Source organism: Antennarius striatus, chromosome 11 (genome assembly GCF_040054535.1).
Source record: "Antennarius striatus isolate MH-2024 chromosome 11, ASM4005453v1, whole genome shotgun sequence".
Lineage (NCBI taxonomy): Eukaryota > Metazoa > Chordata > Actinopteri > Lophiiformes > Antennariidae > Antennarius > Antennarius striatus.
In genome coordinates this window covers 22,349,979-22,373,674 of record NC_090786.1, presented here as the reverse complement: position 1 = coordinate 22,373,674, position 23,696 = coordinate 22,349,979, and the positions used below count along the sequence as shown (strand labels likewise).

The window sequence follows — 23,696 nt, the reverse complement described above, 5'->3', positions numbered from 1 at the left end:
TTTGAATATTTTTACCTCTTTGGTCCGGCCTCTGACCTTATTTTATCTGTTTTATTACTTTTAATTATCCGCGGTGCCCTGGCGTTGTGCCCGGAGTGTCCCCCGCCTCACGCCCCATAACGCCGGGATAGACTCCGGCTCCCCGTGACCCGCTGCGGCGGATACAGCGGTGGTGATCTGAGGATGACTGACTTTTAATTATTGAATTTTAAATCTCTTCAATCATCTTTGATCTCCATATCGATTAACTTCTGTCTGATGTTTCCTAACTTCAAACTGGCGAGTGCAGGATAGCGTGTGTGTGTGTGTGTGTGTGTGTGTGTGTGTGTGTGTGTGTGTGTGTGTGTGTGTGTGTTTGTATTATTTTTATGTAAAGTACTTTGAGCTTTGAAAGTTTTATTGATTGATCGATTGATTGGCCAAATTCTATCTGTGGTGAAGGAAATAATCCCGTTCCATGTACTCTGGGAGGAGAACCCTGGAGATCCTCTCAGCAGTCTGAACCTGTTACGTGTTGTGAAGACTGTGACACTTAAAGGCTGGTTGGTTCTTCTTCTCCGAGGCGGCGTGTCACAAAGAGCGCCACGTTTCCCAGAAGGCCGTCTCCTTCCTCCACGACGTGCTGACGGAGGTCCTGACCAGCTGGACGGAGCCGCCTCACTTCCACTTCAACGAGGCTCTGTTCAGGCCGCTGGAGCACATCATGCAGCTGGAGCTGTGTGACGAGGACGTGCAGGACCAGGTCGACCCCCAGGACACACGGTTTTCACTCCCCCAGTCTTCAGTACGCAGGAATCCACACGGAAACACCTGTCTGCTTGCAGGTGGTGACGTCCATCGGTGAGCTGGTGGAGATGTGTTCTCCTCACATCCTGTCCGGGTGGAGGCCTCTGTTCAGCGCCCTGAGGACCGTCCACAGCAGCAAGATGGACAGCAAGGACTACCTGCTGGGGGAGTACTCCATGGGTACCAGACAGACCAGCTCACACCTAGCGTCTCATCGCTGAAACCTGTAGATGTGGCCGTCCAGCCTCCTGTGTGGTGATATTGATCCAGTCTCCTCCCCTCCCCCAGGGACGTCCCAGGCGCCGGTGTTCGACGTGTTCGAGGCGTTCATCAACACCAACAACATCCAGGTTTTCGCCAACGCTGCCACCGACTACATCCTGTGTCTCATGAAGTTCGTCAAAGGTTTAGGTGCGTCTCTCGCCGCAAGCAACACACGAGCTGTGGTGTAGTCGTCACGGCGTGTTCGTAGCGTGTATCGGTTTAGTCGTCACGGCGTGTTCGTAGCGTGTATCGGTTTAGTCCTCACGGCGTGTTCGTAGCGTGTATCGGTTTAGTCGTCACGGCGTGTTCGTAGCGTGTATCGGTTTAGTCGTCACGGCGTGTTCGTAGCGTTGATCGGTTTAGTCCTCACGGCGTGTTCGTAGCGTGTATCGGTTTAGTCCTCACGGCGTGTTCGTAGCGTGTATCGGTTTAGTCCTCACGGCGTGTTCGTAGCGTGTATCGGTTTAGTCCTCACGGCGTGTTTGTAGCGTGTATCGGTTTAGTCGTCACGGCGTGTTCGTAGCGTGTATCGGTTTAGTCCTCACGGCGTGTTCGTAGCGTTGATCGGTTTAGTCCTCACGGCGTGTTTGTAGCGTGTATCGGTTTAGTCCTCACGGCGTGTTCGTAGCGTGTATCGGTTTAGTCCTCACGGCGTGTTCGTATCGTGTATCGGTTTAGTGTCACGGCGTGTTCGTAGCGTGTATCGGTTTAGTCCTCACGGCGTGTTCGTAGCGTTGATCAGTTTAGTCCTCACGGCGTGTTCGTAGCGTGTATCGGTTTAGTCCTCACGGCATGTTCGTAGCGTGTATCGGTTTAGTCGTCACGGCGTGTTCGTAGCGTGTATCGGTTTAGTCCTCACGGCGTGTTCGTAGCGTGTATCGGTTTAGTCCTCACGGCGTGTTTGTAGCGTGTATCGGTTTAGTCGTCACGGCGTGTTCGTAGCGTTGATCGGTTTAGTCCTCACGGCGTGTTCGTAGCGTGTATCGGTTTAGTCCTCACGGCGTGTTCGTAGCGTGTATCGGTTTAGTCCTCACGGCATGTTCGTAGCGTGTATCGGTTTAGTCCTCACGGCGTGTTCGTAGCGTGTATCGGTTTAGTCCTCACGGCATGTTCGTAGCGTGTATCGGTTTAGTCCTCACGGCGTGTTCGTAGCGTGTATCGGTTTAGTCCTCACGGCATGTTCGTAGCGTGTATCGGTTTAGTCCTCACGGCATGTTCGTAGCGTGTATCGGTTTAGTCGTCACGGCGTGTTCGTAGCGTGTATCGGTTTAGTCCTCACGGCCTGTTCGTAGCGTGTATCGGTTTAGTCGTCACGGCGTGTTCGTAGCGTGTATCGGTTTAGTCCTCACGGCGTGTTCGTAGCGTGTATCTGTTTAGTCCTCACGGCGTGTTTGTAGCGTGTATCGGTTTAGTCCTCACGGCGTGTTCGTAGCGTGTATCGGTTTAGTCCTCACGGCGTGTTTGTAGCGTGTATCGGTTTAGTCCTCACGGCGTGTTCGTAGCGTGTATCGGTTTAGTTCTCACGGCGTGTTCGTAGCGTGTATCGGTTTAGTGTCACGGCGTGTTCGTAGCGTGTATCGGTTTAGTTGTCACGGCGTGTTCGTAGCGTGTATCGGTTTAGTCCTCACGGCGTGTTCGTAGCGTTGATCAGACGCGTCTCTAAGGACGACGTGTGTCCGTTTGTTCATCCTCTAATTTAAAGCTTTACTTAAATGTGTGGAAGAGATTAAAAATGAGGCTGAAAGGTTTTTTTTAATCCCGGCCGCTCACCTGTGGGATTATTTAGTAGTTATATCTTTACCTTGTAGAGCAGGGGGGGTGAAACTCGTTTCCTCTGGGGGCCACATCAGCGTCACGGCTGTCCGTGATGCTGATGCGGCCATTAACTTATGTTACAATGGGCTGAACTACTGCATTGTGGGAAATGTAGTTTTTGCTTAAAGCACACTTTTGACCTACTTATGACCTTTCATGCTCTCGGGGGCCACATAAAATGATGTGGAGGGCCACATGTGGCCCCCGGGCCTCGAGTTTGACACATGTTTTGTAGAGCATGTCTAAAAAACTGACGTTTTACACCAGTGCAACTCAACAAAGTGGTGCACCGTTTCCATAGCGATGAGTCCTCACCGCTGGCGGTCCTTCCAGTTTAACCCTTTCATTCCGTCTGATTTTCCTGCCTGTAGGGGAGGTGGACGACAAGGAGATCGGCGACCACGTGTCGGGGGTCAGCTCCACTGACCTCTGCCTCCCCGCTCTGGATTACCTGCGCAGGTGTTCTCAGGTAGGAGCCGTCGTGTTCACACTGGAGTTTAGACCGGAATCCCTTCTGAAGACGGAGATCTGGTCATTAATGAACCGTTTGTTTCCTTTAATGACATGATTATTATAATAACACACACACACACACACACACACACACACTCACTCACACACTCACACACACACACACACACTCACACACACACCAATGGACCCGTGTCGTGTGTGTTCCCCAGCTGCTGGCTAAGATCTACAAGATGCCGTCCAAACCGTTGTTCCTGGGGGCGCGGCTCGCCAGCCTGCCAATGAGATCGCAGGAACAGTCCGTCAGCGCCGAGGACCGGGTGGACAGCATCCTGCAGGAGTTTGATGACGACACAGGTGTGTGTCTCCACCAGCTGTTTGCCCCCGCGCCCCCCCGGTGGTGACGGTGCTCCTGTGTTTCTGCCCTGCAGGTCTGATCCAGGTCTGGATTCTGCTACTGGAGCAGCTCACAGCAGCGGTGTCCACCTGCCCCCGCCAACACCAGCCCCCCACCCTGGAGCTGCTCTTCAGTCTCCTCCGAGAGGTCATCACCACCCCAGGTGACGTGCCGACACCCAAACCAGTCACATGACCTCACACCGACACCCAAACCAGTCACATGACCTCAGTCTAAACGGGGGGGGTGTTTAAAGCTTTTTTTCCCACGTCTCCCCCCTGTAGGTCCGGGTTTTGCCATCTTCTCCGTCATCCAGCTTCTACTTCCTGTGATGTCACTGTGGCTGCAGCGTAGCCACGGCGACCACTCCTACTGGGACGCGGCGGCCGCCAACTTCAAACACGCCATCGGGCTGTGCTGCGAGCTGGTGGTGGAGCACGTGACCAGCTTCACACACTCAGGTGGGGGGGCTGGGTGTGTGACCTCTGATTCTGTGACACCGTGGGGTTAACAGGCAGCGCTGTCACGTCGGATTGTCTTTGAATGCACCTCCGTGGTGGATCAGGAGCTCCTCAGTACCGTATACTCCGCACTATAAGGAGCAACTTTATAATCCAGTGCGCTTCATAATCCAGTGATCTTTATAATCCAGTGCGCTTTATAATCCAGTGTGCTTTATAATCCAGTGCGCTTCATAATCCAGTGTGCTTTATAATCCAGTGCGCTTTATAATCCAGTGTGCTTTATAATCCAGTGCGCTTCATAATCCAGTGCGCTTTATAATCCAGTGATCTTTATAATCCAGTGCGCTTTATAATCCAGTGTGCTTTATAATCCAGTGCACTTAATAATCCAGAGCACTTTATAATCCAGATAGATAGATAGATAGATACTTTATTAATCCCGGAGGAAATTGGAGCACTTTATAATCCAGTGCACTTTATAATCCAGTGCACTTTATAATCCAGTGCACTTTATAATCCAGTGCACTTTATACAGGCAAACCTCGGTTTCCGACCATAATTCGTTCCTGAAGGCTGTTCGAATAGCGATTTGTTTGAATTCCAAATACATTTTTCCCATTACAAATAATGTAAATGTTCTTAATCCGTTCCAAGACGCTATAAAATTTCATAATGTCATTTATATATTAAATTGTATAGTACTGAAACACATCGAAGAAATGTAAAAGAAAGAAGCAAATACGAGAAAGAAAGAAAAAAAATATGAATGTAATCAGGTCAGCCTAAGGTACGAGTTACCGTCGTCTTTTGGACAGAAGTTTACGGTACCGTAACTCGTACCTTAGGCAATGGAACAGAGATTAAGTGAAAAATTATAGAATACAGTAAACTAAGATAAAAAGCACATTATCGTCACGTTTTCTCTCACCTTTTCTCACGCTTGGCAGCGAGAAAAAGGCGTTTGTTTCCGTTCGACTTCCAAATTTTGTTCGACTTCTTCTTCTTTTCCTTTCAGCTTTTCCCTTCAGGGTCTCCACAGCCAATCAGTGTCCTCCATCTAACCCTGTCTTCTCATCCTCTTCTCTCACACCAACTACCTTCATGTCCTCTTTCACTACATCCATAAACCTCCTCTTTGGTCTTCCTCTAGGCCTCCTGCCTGGCAGTTCAGAACTCAGCATCCTTCTACCAATATATTCACTATCTCTCCTCTGGACATGTCCAAACCATCTCAGTCTGGCCTCTCTGACTTTATCTCCAGAACCTCTAACATGTGCTGTCCCTCTGATGTACTGACAAATGTAATTTCCCCTAGGGGATCAATAAAGTGTATCTTCTTCTTCTTCTTCTTCTTCTTCTTCTACTCATTCCTGATCCTATCCATCCTGGTCACTCCCAGAGAGAACCTCAGCATCTTCATCTCTGCTACCTCCAGCTCTGTCTCCTGTCTTTTCCTCAGTGACACTGTCTCTAGACCAAACAACATCGCTGGTCTCACCACAGTTTTGTACACCTTTCCTTTCATTTTAGCTGAAACTCTTCTATCACACATCACACCTGACACTTTCCTCCACCCGTTCCATCCTGCCTGGACACGCTTCTTCACCTCTTTTCCACACTCTCCATTGCTCTGGACTGTTGACCCTAAGTACTTCAAATCCTCCACCTTCTTGATCTCTTCTCCCTGTAACCTCACTCTTCCACTTGGGTCCCTCTCATTCACACACATGTACTCTGTCTTACTGCGGCTAACCTTCATTCCTCTCCTTTCCAGGACAAACCTCCACCTCTCTAGCTTCTCCTCCACCTGTTCCCTGCTCTCACTGCAGATCACAATGTCATCTGCAAACATCATAGTCCATGGACATTCCTGTCTAACCTCGTCTGTCAGCCTGTCCATCACCATAGCAACAAGAAGGGGCTCAGAGCTGATCCCTGATGCAGTCCCACCTCCACCTTGAACTCCTCTGTCACACCTACACACACCTCACCACTGTCTTACAGTCCTCATACATGTCCTGCACCGCTCTAACATACTTCTCTGACACTCCAGACTTCCTCATACAATACCACAGTTCCTCTCTGGACACCCTGTCATCAGGTTTCTCCAGATCTACAAAAACACAATGCAGCTCCCTCTGGCCTTCTCTCTACTTCTCTATCAACATCCTCAAAGCAAATACTGCATCTGTAGTTTTGTTCGACTTCTAAAATAAAAAAAATTCGGAATTTTTTGGTCGAATTCCGATTTGTTCGATGTCCAAAGTGTTTGAAAACCAAGGTTTGCTTGTATATGAGAAAAGTTTTGAAATGTGCCATTCATCGAAGGTGCTCTTTATAATCCATAATCCGGTGCGCTTTATAATCCATAATCCGGTGCGCTTTATAATCCGGTGCGCTTTATGGTGTGGAAAACACACATAATCTAAAAATCCTACACAAAACTCACTCTTTATCATCACAGATCAATGACTTCTTCTCTTGTTGAAATTGATTTTGAATCAGAGTGTCGTGAACCTGTTCCACTGTCCTTTCCTCCTGAATCTCCTGAGCTGACCAGGTGCATTATGGGTGTTTTTCTGCAGATATGGGTTATGAGTCTCTGGTCAACCTGATGCTGAAGGACCTGTTCAAGCTGCTGGTGGCCTGTGTGTCTGAACCTGCAGAGACCATCTCCAGGGTGGCCTGCTCCTGCATCAGGTGACCCCCTGATTCCTTCCAGAACACATGTTTGTGATGAAGATTGGTGAAGATGATGATAATTATAACATTTAATTATGTCAGCCCACCAGTAACCAAACTGGGAAATCAAACTGCTTTTGTGTTGTTAGTATGTTCTGTGGTAACAGGCAGAGGTTTGGTCTACAGAGAAGAAATAATCCAGAGTCATTAAAATTGATTTTGATTTAAATTCCATTGGAATTTAAATTGATGATGTTTTTAAAAACACATTTAGCCATAAATTTTAATATATCCAACTTGGAAAGGCTTTCTTTATGAAATGCGTATCAGAAGGAATCAGTATTGTTTCACCGACTGGGAATTAATCCGTCACTGAAAACAGCCCCTGTTGCGTTTGGCTCACGCCTCAAGATCACTATTTTCACTATTTTGATTGTGAGCCAATGGGCTTCCAGCCGCAGACAGAACAAACTTGTTCTTGATTTGTTAGAATAAATTACAAAAGCAAACATTTACAGTAATATGACCCTCATGTTTAAAGCTGGGTGTCCAGACCGTTCCTTACTGGTGTGACTGGTGTCCCCTCAGGTATGTGCTGGTCACCGTGGGCCCCGTGTTCACAGAGGAAATGTGGAGGTTGGCCTGCTGCGCTCTGCAGGACGCGTTCTCTGCTACACTAGAACCTGTCAAGGTACACACACACACACACACACACACACACACACACACACACACACACACACACACACACACACACACACACATACACACACACACACACACACACTGTATACACCTATGAACAGAGGCTAAGGCCCCCATCACACAGTTCTCCACCAGGGGGCAGTGCATCCCGATCTGACACAGAACTGCCGTCAGGATATCTGCGTTGCCGTGGGGAAAAGTTCCGGACGGGGGCCTCAGATTAGATAAGATAAACCTTTAATAGTCCCACAATGGGGATATTTGTACGACTGCGGGAGTTAAATATGTAACATGTGAAATGTACATTTTAAATATACATATGAACATATGGTATACGTGACAATTTACAATTTACTGCTACAACTACTGACACACACGTGACAGACTTCACACACTCACAGAGATTACATGTTGATAGAGATCACAACAAGCTGCCAGAGGACACACACACACACACACACACACACACACACACACACACACGGTTCCGTGTCATGGTTCGAGGCATCATAATTCATGATGATGTGATTTCTCCCCCTGGTTTGGACTTGAAGGTCCTCCACCCACCAAAGGTGACATTAAGTGACCACCGACTGGTGTGTTCAGTAAATGCGGCGTCGCCATGTTGCATGTTGTGTCCGTGTTGCGTGTTGTGTGTGCGTGTTGTCTGCGTGACGGACTGCTGCTAAGCAGCTTTAGAGCTTAGAGCCACGTCTCTGAGCAGCAGCTTCCTGCCTCTGACTGATTCTGTTTCTGCTGGATTCCAGAATTATTGACTGTAGAAAAGAAGAAATGAGCCGTCCTCAAAGTGTCAAAAGAAAAAATAACACTTGTGTTTCATTTGTTCCTTTGAGTGAAGGGGATTAGAGAAAGGCATGATGGGAGCTGTAGTCTTCATTCATCAGGAGTTATATGGCTTAAAGCTTTAACATGAATGATGTGAACATACAGCTGAACTGATGTGAACATGCAGCTGAACTGGGTGGTAACTATGGTAACAGACATCACAGTCATTAGTTTATGGAATATTTTGGTGATGTATTTTGGGGCCATGGTTTTATTTCATGGGTTCAATCATGACACGCCTCTACAACATCACGTGGACTTCGGGGACAGTGCCTCTGGATTGGCAGACTGGGGTGGTAGTCCCCCTTTTAAGAAGGGGGACTGGGGGGTGTGCTCCAACTACAGGGGGATCACACTCCTCAGCCTCCCCGGCAAGGTCTATTCAGGGGTTCTGGAGAGGAGGGTCCGTCGGGAAGTCGAATCTCAGGAGGAGCAGTGTGGTTTTGGTCCTGGCCGTGGAACAGTGGACCAGCTCTACACCCTCCACAGGGTCCTTGAGGGGGCATGGGAGTTCGCCCAACCAGTCGACATGTGTTTTGTGGACTTGGAGAAGGCGTTCGACCGTGTTCCTCGGGGGGTTCTGTGGGGGGTGCTTCGGGAGTATGGGGTACCGGACCCCTTGATAAGGGCTGTTCGGTCCCTGTACGACCGATGTCAGAGTTTGGTCCGCATTGCCGGCGGTAAGTCGGATTCGTTTCCAGTGAGGGTTGGACTCCCCCAAGGCTGCCCTTTGTCACCGATTCTGTTCATAACTTTTATGGACAGAATTTCTAGGCGCAGCCAAGGCGCTGAGGGTGTCCGGTTTGGTGGCCTCAGTATCGCGTCTCTGCTTTGTCCAGATGACGTGTTGCTGTTGGCTTCATCAAGCCGTGATCTCCAACTCTCACTGGAGCGGTTCGTAGCCATGTGTGAAGCGGTTGGGATGAGAATCAGCACCTCCAAATCTGAGACCATGGTCCTCAGTCGGAAAAGGGTGGAGTGCCCTCTCCAGGTTGGGGATGAGATCCTGCCCCAAATGGAGGAGTTCAAGTATCTCGGGGTCTCGTTCACGAGTGAGGGTACGATGGAACGGGAGATCGACAGGCGGATCGGTGCAGCGTCTGCAGTGATGCGGACTCTGTATCGGTCCGTCGTGGTAAAGAGGGAGCTGAGCCGAAAGACAAAGCTCTCCATTTACCGGTCGATCTACGTTCCTGCCCTCACCTATGGTCACGAGCTGTGGGTCCTGACCCAAAGAACGAGATCCTGGAAAAGAAGCGGCCGAAATGAGTTTCCTCCTCAGGGTGTCCGGGCTCTCCCTTACAGATAGGGTGAGAAGTTCGGTCATCCGGGAGGGACTCAGAGTCGAGCCGCTGCTCCTCCACATCGAGAGGAGCCAGATGAGGTGGATCGGGTATCTGGTCAGGATGCCTCCTGGACGCCTCCCTGGTGAGGTGTTCCGGGCACGTCCTACCAGGAGGAGGCCCCGGGGACGACCCAGGACACGCTGGAGAGACGATGTCTCCCGGCTGGCCTGGGAACGCCTTGGGATTCTCCCAGAGGAGCTGGATGAAGTGGCCAGGGGGAGGGAAGTCTGGGCTTCCTGCTTAAGCTGCTGCCCCCGCGACCCGACCCCGGATAAGAGGAGGAAGATGGATGGATGGATGGATGGATGGATGGATGGATGGATGGATGGATGGATGGATGGATGGATGGGTTCCATCATGTGGATTCAGGTCTCATGATGTTTAGAGTAATTCTGCTGCCAGACAGACACGCCCAGACCACCATCATCATCACCTCCATGGTGGAGATGTTGACTGTTCCGCGGAGCACTGGCGTCGTGCCCGGAGTGTCCCCCGCCTCACGCCCTGTGCCGCCGAGATAGGCTCCGGCTCCCCGTGACCCACAGCGGTGGTGATCTGAAGATGACTGACTGACTGACTGACTGACTGACTGACTGACTGACTGTTCCTGTGTTGATGGTTCAGTGATGACCTCACCAGCACCTCCCGTGGAGCTTCTTTGTTCATCTTGTTCAGTTTCCATTTGTTTTTATATATATAATCAGGAACTGTATTCATCATGAATCCACTGCAGACATGAGCGCTGATGAATTAATAGAATAACACCAAATTTGTGACCTACGTAGTTTGAAAATGGTATTTCCTTTTGTCAGGTTCAAAAAACATTGAAAACACACTCACAGAGGAGAAGACAACAGTTAAGGAGAACGGACAGAGATCTGCTCGGTTACAGATCTCCAACCCGCTTCACCTGTAGTAATATTTTCACGGACTGGTCTTCATTTGCTCGGTTATCGTTAATGACGCCAGGACAGCTGTAGTCTAATAATAAATCAGTGGTTTTATGTAAAATACAGACATTAACAGACAATAAAAAAGTTTTTTCATAAATTGATAATCAACATCTCTGTAAACGAAATAATTGTAAGAAATAATTGTATTATAAACTCGGTTGAAGTGACGGCACTGATGAGGTTTATTTTAAAATATAGCGACTTACAATCAGTTCGTTCAGTGTAGGAGAAATACTGATCATTTCAATCAAACAATCAATAATAATAATTACAATAATGAGTTAGTGGTGGGGGACCTCTGATCTAGGGGTAACGGAGACAATGACACCTGAAGTGTGTTCAGACGTCCGGTCGACTCCAGTTTGGTTTTCTTTAGTCACTGCAGAAAATCCCACTTCACAGAGACAGGAGGTGGAAATGGAAGCAGGGATTAAGACACTTTTAGGGTCTCAGGATAATCTGGTTTGACTTTAATCCAGAACACTGGAGCAGTTGTGGGCGCTTAATTTAGGGGTAATGGCTGGTAACCTGTCACGTGACCCAGACCTGTCAAGAGGCACAGGTGCACGCATTCACCTGTGTGTCATTCAGCACAGACGTCACTTTAACAATAAAACATCTTTAGACTCTGAAATAAATAAAACAGAAGTAATGTTGATTATTTTTTCTTTCTGTGCGGCCTGGTACCAAACGACCCCCAGACCGGTGCCGGGCCGCGGCCCGGGGGTTGGGGACCACTGTCCTAAAGGATTGGGGATAAAAATATCAGCAATCCACCATTTATGGTATGATGTCACAACAGAGTAACGACTCCTTCCTGTTACGGTATTCTCTCCTTCAGCAGGTCAAAGTTCACATCTTGATCGAGTCGCCTGCTGCAACCTTTCCGACCCCTGCCTAAACACAACTCAGTGCATAGCAAGACACACACACACACACACACACACACACACACACACACACACACACACACACACACTGCAACAGGATTCTAAGACAGTAATTTAGGGGTTAAAGAGAGATGGAGGTATCCTAATACCAGATAAACAATGGACGACACTTTGGACACACTGAGGGGTTTGACTGGAGGTTCAAATGTGATATTTTAATACTCCAGTGGTGAAGGCAAAATATAGTAACGCATCAGAACGATATTCAGGAGGACATTAAACCAGTTTTGGGCATAAATATTATTTAAATCCAGCATTGGTCCTTTTGGGGATACCCCCAACAAACATGATAGACAAAGATATGACTTCTTTACTCAGAGTGTTACTCCTGGTCACACAGAAGTGTGTGATGGCAGCTCTGCTGGACCAACACCCCCCCAGAGTAACACAATGGAGAGAGAGAATAAAAAATGTACATTATGGAGAAAATCAGTGCAGGATTACAGCTGGAAACAGAGACATTTCTGTCCAATGGACACCAGTTATACAAGTCCATGTGTGAACGTACATGAATATACTGTATATACGTACTTAAGAAGAGAAGGAAGGTAAATCTATATATAGATATAAACACATTTTTTAATGATTATTTTTATGCAATTTATTGTATAACATAATGGTAACTGATATTTTAGCTCGTATTATCGTTCGTGTGAACACCTCCCTGTCGTCGGTCTAGTGGCTGAATCAGAAAAGTTCCCCGATTAATGCCTAAAATTGTCTCTCTCTCTGATTGTCTGTCTGTCTGTCTGTTAACCTGTCTGTCTGTCTGTCTGTCTGTCTGTCTGTCTGTCTGTCTGTCTGTCTGTCTGTCTGTCTGTCTGTCTGTCTGTCTGTCTGTCTGTCTGTCTGTCTGCCTGCCTGCCTGCCTGCCTGTCTGTCTGTCTGTCTGTCTGTCTGTCTGTCTGTCTGTCTGTCTGTCTGTCTGTCTGTCTGTCTGTCTGTCTGTCTGTCTGTCTGCCTCCTGTCTGTCTCCAGAACCTCCTGGCCTGTTTCCACAGCGGTTCAGACAGTTTTTCTGGAGACGCCTGTGAGGTGAAGGTTGCGGCTCCGTCTCACTCTCCATCTGCTGAGGCCGAGTACTGGAGGATCAGGGCGATGGCTCAGCAGGTCACACACACACACACACACACACACACACACACACACACACACACACACACACACACACACACAGATTCAGTAACATGAAGGAAACCGGCAGCAGTCGCTCCATCAGGCAGACTTCAGCTCCACGTGATGAACAGAACAGTAGCGCTACACGTATGACCTGAGGTCCTGTTGGCGTGTTCTCTGTGTGTCTCAGGTCTTCATGCTGGACAACCAGTGCTCTCCCAAGACGCCCAGTAACAAGGAGGGCTTTGAGCACGCTCAGTCCTGCGTGCTGATCATCGAGCCGCCGTCGGACCAGCAGTCCAACGGACACGCCCACAAGAGGTGGACAGCACACGCCATGCACACGCCATGCACACCCCATGCACACGCCATGCACACGCCATGCACACGCCATGCACACCCCATGCACACGCCATGCACACGCCATGCACACGCCATGCACACTCAAACATGTGGGGCTCTCATGCAATATTTAAGTCACATGTTTTCATGATATCATCAATGCAGCTAGAATGTGTGAATAACATTTAATTATTTATTCAATAATTCTTATTTAGACATACAGTAAAGTGACTGAAACAAGTTTAAATGTGTATCCAATAATAATTATTGAGACATCCTGGACATTGAATCTGATGTCCATCTGTCTTCTCTAGCTTGGGGTGCAGCTTTTGATCATCATCATCATTAAAACACTTTTCTAAGCTTTGATGTTTCTCATGAAGCTGTTTTCTGAGCTCCACGGATCAAATGAAGTCTGACCGCTTCTCTCTCTTTGCTTTTTTGCTGCTGCTCTTGTTTCAGGAAAATTGGGTAAGCATTCTGGGAAATGGTGTTCTGTCACACTGAACGGTGTGAAATCTAAATGGTTTCCCTGGAGACATGCATGTATACCTATGATGGGATGTTTGATAAGTTTCACGCAGCTCTGTGTAGTGATGTGAAAATGATCATTTTAACGACTGAAAGATCAGAAATAACTATTAATATTACTGTTAATACTGCGTCTAATAAGTATCAGTAATACCAACATTTCTGTTCACAGATGTGGTGATTTTAGTAAAACGCCATAATTTAAGCGTTTTATACATGTTTAAAGAGAATCCGTCAAAATGGCTGAATTAAAAAATCAAGTTATCAATCTTATCAATTAAACTCTGATCAGATTTTCATTAAGATTAAGATGGTGGTCCAGAGAACAATCCATTCGTTTGTTTGGTGATCCGCATCATCATCTTGATTCTTTAACATTGTGGGAGAAAAACGAGATTCAGCTTCGTGAATAAAGTCCACAAAGACTTCCGCCGGACAGGATCGGGTTGTCTGACTGCTCTGAACATTACCGTTGTCCCTGTGGCTCGGTCCTCCAGAATCCCCTTCCGGACCATCGTGGTGAGCCTCCTGTCACATCAGGTCCTGCTCCAGAACCTCCATGACATTCTGCTGGATGAGTTTGTCAAGCAGCATGAAGGTCATGAAAGGGTCACGCCTGAGACCTCTGACCCCGGCAGGAACACGGCAGGCTTCCTGCGCTACATCTCCATGACCAATCTAGCCATAATCCTGGACCTGCTGCTGGACTCCTACAGGTCATCATCACCAGGGTGGGTGTGTGTGGTGGATGACGGTCGTCTTTACGTTGAACCCGCGATCCCTGTCCCTGCAGGACGTCTCGTGACTTCGACAACAGGCCGGGTCTGAAGTACCTTCTGATGAAGGTGTCGGGTGTTTGTGGCGCCGCTAACCTCTACCGTCAGTCCGTCATGAGCTTCAGCCTGTACTTCCAGGCGCTGCTGTGTGCCACCCTGAGCCAGACGGACAGCATCAACGCGCAGCAGGTGGGAGTTGGTCTGACCTGGAGATTCTTACAGTGACCTGCTCACAGAACCAGAACCACCTGATTGGCTGTCAGCTGCTTGTTGGTGGGATCGCAGCACTTTTTTTAACGCGTCTGGCGTCGAACGCGATGAGCTCACGTTGGGGCGGCGGTGGCTCAGTGGTAGAGCGGGTCGTCCCATGATTCAAGATCGGCGGTTCGATTCCCGCTCCCGCCCAAAAAAAAACCCGGAGGTGAGCTGACAGTGGGGGGTGTCAGCTCACCTCCGGAGCACTGCCGAGGCGCCCTTGAGCAAGGCGCCGTCCCCTTAACAAGTTGCTCATTGAAAGCGCACCAAGAAAGAGCTGCCTGCCTCCCTACCTCCCTGCACACCTACAGGCCCCCCTGTGGGTGGTGTGTGTATTACAGGGGTCTGTACTCACTAATGTGCACGCGTGTGATTTGATTTGATTGACTAACAAACTAGAGTGTGTGTTCTTAATTTCCCTTCAGGGATTATAACAGTGTGTTAAATTAAATTAAAACTTTATGTTCATCTTAGTACGAAAACATTACAGCCAAGAGTGGTGGAAGAAAAATTCTTTCAAAATGTGAAATTTATTCAAGTTTAGTACATAAAGTTAATTCATTTCTCTCAGCTCTGATACCTTTTCATTTAGTTTGCTCGTGTTTTTAAGTTCGCAAAATATTTTTCATATATATATGTATACAGTACATACTTTATATATTCCACATGTGTACTTCTGAGCTGTTACTGTCAGTCAGTGCCGTAGTGACTCCACTGTTTGCTGTTTAATTCACTTTGCAGGTGAAACGGATTCTGCATGAGGAAGAGGAGAGCGGCTCTGACTCTTCTCAGCCCGGCTCTGCTTCCTCTGAGGATGAAGACATCTTTGAGGAGACGGCGCAGGTGATACAGACCCAGACTGTTTGTCTCCATGACGACTCGGGCTGCAGTACGCCCGGCCCGCCCGTACCCGTCAGTGTAGTTTCAAAACTAAATCTTGTTCCTTCCTCTAGGTCAGCCCCCCCCGTGGCCGGGATAAACGGCATAACTGGCAAGCCCCCGTCCCTTCCCTGAGCGTGCAGCCGCTGGGGGGCACAGACTGGGCCTGGCTGGTGAAGCGCCTGTACAAACTGTGTATGGATCTGTGCAGCAGCTACATCCAGATGCACCGCGACCTGGAGAGTCTGCTGGAGGAGACGGTGCTGCTGAGGGGAGCAGCAGGGGGGGGGGAGCACGTCTTCTTCCTGCCTCTCTTCCAGTCTGAAACTTGCACCCCAACGTCGCTAGAAGGGCTGTCGGCCAGGGGGACGCCATCGGAAGAGGGGGGGTACAGGTGTCACGCAGCAGATGTGGTCGTAGCGTCACCAGGAGACGTGCCCACCCCCAGCCCAGGATTCAGGTCTGAGTGTTTAACGATCAGATGGAATCATAATGTTGATCTCACACCCCCCCACTGGCACATGACCAGAGTTAGGAATAATAATAACTCTTTACAAACGGCTGCCCTCCAACCCGGGGGTGAACGACCCTTTTGACAGGTGGAACAGCTAAAAAGCGTGTCGGTAGCCTCAGGTAAACGGTCTTTAGCGTTACGTTTACAACAAGACTGGTAAAAATTATTTTACCGCTGCATTCATTTCATAAAAATATACTTTAAACAAGTTTGGCAGAACGTATTCCAAAGCCCAACAGGCCGTCCGTGGCCCGCGGGCCGTAGTTTGCCCCAGCCTGGTCTGACCTCACGCCCTCATCATCTAACCTGTGTCGATGGAATCTTTTATTAGAATAGTATATTTTTCTCAGAACTACCCATCTAACTCCATATGTAGCGTCTCCTAAACTAACTAACTATGATTGGTTCAGTAGATACATCACGTGATCCTTGTAAAAGATAATAAGCGGGTACTTCTCCCCTGGAGAAGCTGGAGAAAGCATCTGCATCCTTTTGTTTGCTGCTACAGCCTCTGTCCATGTCATAAAACAATTCATGTGAAATACAGTCCACCAATCACGAGTGTTATTTTATTACATGAGCACACATGACCCTTCACCTGGCATCCTAGTCGTCTTGTAGCCTGACAGCACCGAAAGCCTTTCATTTCCTCAAAAACAGACGAGCGCGCATTATATGCAGAGATGGACAGGGTACTTCACCCCAGTACTTGAGTAAGAGTACAAATACTTCTGGTCAAAATTTACTCCGCTACAAGTAAGAGTAGCCCAGTCAATACATTACTTGAGTAAGAGTAAAAAAGTACTTGTTTTTAAATGTACTTAAGTATTCAAGAGTAAATGCTTTTAAATGTACTTAAAGTAAAAGTAAGAGTAAATTCCTATTTTTTTTATCTTTGATGAGAATGGACCTGACTGAATTACTGTCATCTTACAGTTTTATATATAGTACCTTGTATCTCTTGTTTCAGAGAAACTCTTTGAAACCACCTGCACTGATGTTCTTGCCTGTAGAACCATCATGTTATACTGAACCAAGCCCTCCCCAACATCTATAACAATGGAAATAAAATTAATGGAATCATCAAAGAGGACAATTATGTCCTTTTCACATTTTATTAAACAACCCCCCCCCCCCTCCATACACACACAAGACCAAATGGAGCCATACAGGCCCAACCAACTGGTTTAACTGGGGACCAACTGGAACCCCTGAAGGACACCCTGGTGGACCACTGGTTGAGAACCACTGCTTTCAACAACTCAATGTTTACAGGAAGGACATATCCCAGTACCACAATATTGTCTCCCCCAGGCTGTATGTCTCCCCCCACCTGTCTGTCTGTCTGCCCCCCCCCCTGCCCCCCAGTCTGTGTGGCCCTGTGTCCGCCAGTCTCTGTCAGTCTGTAGTACTGTAAAATTTAGTGACAAGAGTTTTCTTTGGCGAACACAATAAGTATTTGAAAATGTACGTTTTCTTGTCTGAGTCTCCGTTGTCCTTTTTCACTTCTACAAACTCGAACATAATTTTAAGATGAGGCCGTGGGTTTTCTTCCTCCGCCTCATAAAACCCCGGCTCATCATGTTCATCAGATTCAACGGAGGCTTCTTCGGCAGTCGCCACTGCGGTCTTGTTTTGAGCTGATTGTGTAGGGGATGACATATTTCCGGTTTTATGTAAATCCCAGTTGAGAACGTGTACTGTGATAGGTTTCCTTCTTTGACGAACACTGCGTGTGGCCAATTGCATTTTAGGGGGGCGGGGGACAAAAAACAACAACAGGCAAACCTAAAGTAACAAGTATTCATGAGCCTTCTCAGACATTAACTCGAGTAAAAGTAAAAATATTTGCCTTGGAAATGTATTCGAGTAAGAGTAATAAGTATGACAGAATTCTAGTGTTTGAGTAAAGTAAAAATCCTCAGAATCTGTACTTAAGTGCAGTACTTAAGTACATTTACTCCGTTACTGTCCACCCCTGCTTATATGTGAAAAACGTTGAGTGAATGTGTCATTCATTGAAGGTGCGCCTTATGGTGCTGAAAATACTGTACTTATCCACTTCCTGTCCCACCTTATCCACTTCCTGCCCCACCTTATCCACTTCCTGCCCCACCTTATCCACTTCCTGCCCCACCTTATCCACTTCCTGCCCCACCTTATCCACTTCCTGCCCCACCTTATCCACTTCCTGTCCCACCTTATCCACTTCCTGCCCCACCTTATCCACTTCCTGTCCCACCTTATCCACTTCCTGCCCCACCTTATCCACTTCCTGCCCCACCTTATCCACTTCCTGCCCCACCTTATCCACTTCCTGTCCCACCTTATCCACTTCCTGCCCCACCTTATCCACTTCCTGTCCCACCTTATCCACTTCCTGCCCCACCTTATCCACTTCCTGCCCCACCTTATCCACTTCCTGTCCCACCTTATCCACTTCCTGCCCCACCTTATCCACTTCCTGTCCCACCTTATCCACTTCCTGCCCCACCTTATCCACTTCCTGCCCCACCTTATCCACTTCCTGCCCCACCTTATCCACTTCCTGCCCCACCTTACTTCTTCACCCACTCATCATGTGTTAACATTTAGCCTGAATGTCTTGAGAAGCTCCTCTGTGTGGTCACCTGACCAGGTGATTAACGTTCCTCCGTTCACAGCTGCGCCTGCAGGCTGCCACACATCCGGACCGAAGGTGAGAGGAGACAATCGTGCACCACGGGAAGTTCAGGAGGAGGAGCTGTTGGAAGTTCTGGACCAGGAAGGAGGAAGGAGTGGTGGGAAAGTGCCGGGAACAAACTGTACACCATCGCCACCGACAAAACCATCAGCAAGCTGATGATGGAGTACAAGCGGCGGAAACAGCAGCAGCACCCGTCACAGCAGAGCCACGTCAACCTGTTCATGAAGGAGCAGGGCCGTGCTTCAACAGCAGGAGGAGGAGGAGGAGGAGGTGCAGGGGAGAAGAGGACCCCCGTAGAGCCGCAAAGACCCCTGCAGAGGCCACAGCATCTCCTGGACCAGCAGGGCCCCCCCTTGAGGCACTCTGTCAGTGCAGGAGCTGAGGTCCTCAGGCAGGAGAAGAGACCTCGGTCAGGATCCACCATCAGCTCTCACAGCATCCCCCTGAGGGACTCCGAGGCTCAGCTGCAGGTACAGTCTGCAGGAGGGGGGGCCCACATCTAACCAAAACACGTTTAATGGTGTCAGCCTGTGTAAATGACCTCAGTGTTCATATTAGGATATATTAACACATTTTAAAATGACAAAAGTTCATTAGTTTGACACTTCAGGGATATTTTTATGGGATCAATGTATCAGAAGATTTGAGGACATCTAAAATCTCTGTCTGTATTGAACCATCAGGGACCTAAAGGGCCGTCTCATAAAAGTGTAAAATAAATGTAATACCAAAATATTTTTATTTTCTTTCGATGCATCAGATCTTTTCCATTACTTCAGACCTGTCCATAGATATAAAGTTTATTAATTTTTTTAAAATTATTATATATGTTTGTATGGAATTTGACATTAGAACCCTGTTTTTATTCCAATGGGAAATATGAAAAATATGGAATATTTCAAAGTTGCTGCACAGTTTAATACTTCTGATAAAGATATTACAACCAGTGGATGAATGGAAAAACATGTTTTTACAGGTGTGTGAACAGACAGTGGGTCTGTGTTGGGGTTGTGGGGTGATTGTGGGGTTATTGTGGGGCAGTGTCTTGCTAAGACAATGAAGATCACGTTTCATTATAACATGTCAGCATTATTGTATATGGTAATATATATCATATACTTAAATTATATATATATATATATATATATATGTAATCATCGAAGAGCGTCCATTGGCTTGTTGTAGGCTTTTTAATCGTGGGTTTAGTTCGGGGCTGCTGGTAGCTCAGGCGTTGGGGAGAAAAAACAAAAACTCTGATCGAAGAGAGATTTATTGAAACCAGCTCCCTTTGCTCATCAGCTACTGCTAATGAGCAGTAGCTGATTGGGAGTCAATTAGACCATTTCTGACCATTGTAGATATTGTGTGTACACAGTGAAAATCTGCTATTCTCTACACTTCCAATGACAGGCATTAAGGAATTTAGAAAATAAAGATGAAAGAAAATTACAAGCGAAATGTCATATATTTAGCCTTTAATTGACTGATTTATTGGGAAAGAAACACATAAAAACAACAAAAAGGTCACTTTTGGGCCCAAACAGTTCCAAAGGGTTAAGGACGTCTGTAGGAAACAAGAGTTTACAAAGACAGCAGAACGATCCTGTGTGTCTGACAAGCTGCTGCAATGATGAAACTGTTTTCTGTTTCCAGGCTTGGACCAACATGGTCTTGACTCTCCTCAATCAGGTCCTCCTCTTGCAGGATTCTTCCTTCCTGGCGCTCCAGCCGGCGCTCTACCCGTGCCTCAGCCAGCTCAGCTGCCACGTCACCGACAGCCGCGTCCGCCAGGCTCTGCGTGAGTGGCTGAGCCGGGTGGGCAGACTCTATGACATCATTCTGTGACGCTGACATTGATGATGACACTGTATCACTAGATGATGAAGGACCTGATTGGCTGATGATGAAATGTAGTCACAATGTCACATACTGATGGATCGGTGAAGAGGAAACTGATGATGCTGTCCTATGGATTTGTGGCACATTTGAAGACCATTGGTGAACATGATTTAATCTGATTGGCTGATGAAAGACATATTTGGATGTTTTCTTGTTTGTAAATGGTAATTTGTTGGTATGCCACTGTCCTCAAGCAGATTATTGTTTCCTATGTGTGATATTTAATTTGTTCAACACATTATCAGTTGTTGAAAACACATTCTCTCCTCTACTGAATGTATAACGTCATCCTAGTGGCTTTAAAAATGTACGGAGTCTTTCCAGCAGTTTGATCTCTTCTTCTCTGATGCTGTATCGTTTCTCAATAACTGTTTTCATTGATTTTTTTTCTAACATGTATTTCATCACAGCCCCAATAGTTAAACATGCAAGGACCAGATGATGACACCAAAATCAGCACCGCACCAGCCTATCAATCGATCAATCAACTTGTATTTATTAGGCGCTTGATCACATCTGAGGATACTTTAGAAAGCCAACAGAACCCTCCAGAGCATAAGAGACAGCGGCGGGGAGAACTCCCTCATTGAGGAAGAAACTCCGGGCAGGACCCAGACTCTGGAGGGGGGTCATCCGCCTTGACCAGTTGGTTGTGGAAAAGAAACACACTGGAGAGAGACTGGGAGATCGTTCCAGAGTAGAGGGGCAGATAGCTGAAGCTTCTGCCCCCTGTTCTACTCCAAAAACCCGACGGGTCACCAGAAATCCTGCATCCACTGATCGAAGGGCCATGGGGGGTGGGGGGGTGATAGACTTCAATCAGATCTCCATGTCAGACGCAGCCTTACAGTGGAGAGCTTTACATGTGATCATGAGGAGTTTGAATTGTATTCTATGATGAATCAGGAGCCGATGAAGTGACGCTAGGACAGGAGAGATGTGTTCTCTCCTCCAGCTGCATTCTGAACTGACTGTAGAGTCCTAATAGAGGAGCTAGAACAGCCCATAATAAGGAATTGCAGTAATCCAATCTAGAAGTAACAAAGGCATGAATGTTTTTCTCCTCGCCTACAGGTTTCCCTGAGGAGGGGGTCATCATCATGTCTGTCTGCCAGTGACCTCAGCAGATATACACATAAAGCTCCGATCACAGTTTGAAGATCCAGAGGGAGTCAGAAGTCACATGACAGCTAGGATGTTTGATCTGATTGGATGAGGATAATCACCACGTCTTTTTTCTATTTACTTGTGCAAAATCAATTATTTATTTAATCCTAGATATTTCATGCAGTGTGTGTGTTTTCATGTGTAATACCTGTGACATACGTGTGTATAAACATGTATTTATTTGAACACTTCAAATCCAAACTTTATGTGTCACAGCATTTTGTTTCTTTGGGGGTTTCCACTCAAATGAGTGTGTGTGTACCAACACTGTCAAAGTACTATTTGTGTACTGTCTGGTTTATTTTATTCTTATATTCTTATTCTTCTTGTCATATAGCCCAGATAGATAATACTATCTGGTATTACATCATGCTGTGCTGTTGCTGCTCATGCTTTGTTAAAGGAACGTTTTCGGTTTGTTCTACTGTCAGACTGGAGGCTGCTGATAATCAATATATATGTAGATGTAGGCTTTACAGTTCCATTGGCCTGTTCGGTTACAGCTATTCCTCACACCCATCTAAAAGTGAGCTCAGACAACTATTTGTAATTGTCCTCACCTGATTTTTTTAAAGTATTGAATCAAACTTCAAGTAAAAAAAATCTGCTTCTTGTTTTTACTGATTTTTTTTTCTCCTGTAAAAGAAGTTAAACATTCATGTTTCAGAAATAAACCATATGCTTTCTCCAAATCCACAAAGACACAGTCCAACTTCTTCTGGTCTTTATCAGGATTTTCAAAGCATTAATAACATCTTTAATGTTCTCTCTTGGCTTCAAACCATCCTGCTCAGCTCTCTTCCTAAACTTCTCTCTCTCATCTCTATACTTCATCCCCCTAACCTGCTGTACATTTCTTTCACTCTGGTCTCTTTAACTAGTTAATCTGTCCAAGTCCTTTTCTCCCTCCTTACTGTCCAGCCTTTCATAAAACTCATCATATGGTTTTGTCTTAGCTTATTCCACCACTCATTTTATTTTGTAACACATCTGCATGAACTCCTATTAATGTCTTCATCTCTGTCAATCACACTTGTTTTTGCCCTCCTCTTTTGTGCAGGGCCCCCATGCACTTCCTTGTTCCACCACCAGAGCTCCTTCTCCTTGCTCTTCCCTGAAGAAACACCAAGAACCTTCCTAGCTGTCTGCCTCACAACTTTGGTTCTCTAATCTTCTGGTAACTCCCAGTCCACCAGGTGTCTGCTTTATAGCGTTCCATAAAACCAGAAGAATAACCAATCTTTATTAAAAAGTCACTGTGAATGAAGTTAATACTGGTAATAAAGTGAATTATCCTAATGGACACCTCACTGTCCATTCACAGAAGTCCATGCACTTGAACATGCACTTGGTCCTGATATAAACTGTGTCCTCAGTAATTAACCCTTCAATGCACTCATCGTAGAAATCCTGGGCTGTTTGTGGGGAGTCAAGATAGGAGTTCTCATTTTGGAATGAAACCTGAAATCTGGACTGGATGCAGCAGACAAAATTTAAGCTACTGCATAGCTTTGACCATAGATCAAAGCTAGTGCATAGCTTTAATCTACCCTGAAAAGTCAAAGCTATGCAGTAGTCAGGTACTACTTTCAGGGTACCCTGACCTACCCTTCATGGGATGTTGCAGTCTCTGACTGCCTTGGTTCTAGTTTTGTCTTGAAGTCTACATTACAAGCTAATTATGAACACATCACACATTTGCAACAGTAACAATGTTATGTTTAGACTGAAAGAAGCTTTAATTTTATTACTTGCTCCACAACAGAGAGCAGCTATCCAGTCATGGTCATGGGTCTGCTGGAGCCTCTTCCAGCTTGCTGGGCGAGAGACGGGGTACACCTCCACCATACAC

The 23,696-nt window shown here is 46.9% G+C and overlaps 1 protein-coding gene across 1 annotated transcript in view; it reads left to right on the top strand.

Annotated features, from left to right (window-relative positions):
- arfgef3 (ARFGEF family member 3) overlaps positions 1-22,544 on the top strand; it is a 57,929-nt gene extending 35,385 nt beyond the window's left edge. Inside the window, exons 25-41 of the mRNA XM_068327487.1 lie at positions 563-742; positions 825-966; positions 1,075-1,197; positions 3,237-3,334; positions 3,549-3,693; positions 3,768-3,896; positions 4,018-4,194; positions 6,783-6,897; positions 7,468-7,570; positions 12,658-12,789; positions 12,986-13,116; positions 14,166-14,384; positions 14,462-14,633; positions 15,441-15,542; positions 15,653-16,038; positions 18,756-19,248; positions 20,432-22,544. Coding sequence (XP_068183588.1) covers positions 563-742; positions 825-966; positions 1,075-1,197; positions 3,237-3,334; positions 3,549-3,693; positions 3,768-3,896; positions 4,018-4,194; positions 6,783-6,897; positions 7,468-7,570; positions 12,658-12,789; positions 12,986-13,116; positions 14,166-14,384; positions 14,462-14,633; positions 15,441-15,542; positions 15,653-16,038; positions 18,756-19,248; positions 20,432-20,623 — 3,039 coding nt within the window. The 3' untranslated portion in view covers positions 20,624-22,544. The remainder of the gene's footprint in view (positions 1-562; positions 743-824; positions 967-1,074; positions 1,198-3,236; positions 3,335-3,548; positions 3,694-3,767; positions 3,897-4,017; positions 4,195-6,782; positions 6,898-7,467; positions 7,571-12,657; positions 12,790-12,985; positions 13,117-14,165; positions 14,385-14,461; positions 14,634-15,440; positions 15,543-15,652; positions 16,039-18,755; positions 19,249-20,431) is intronic.
- Positions 22,545-23,696: the final 1,152 nt, after the last annotated feature.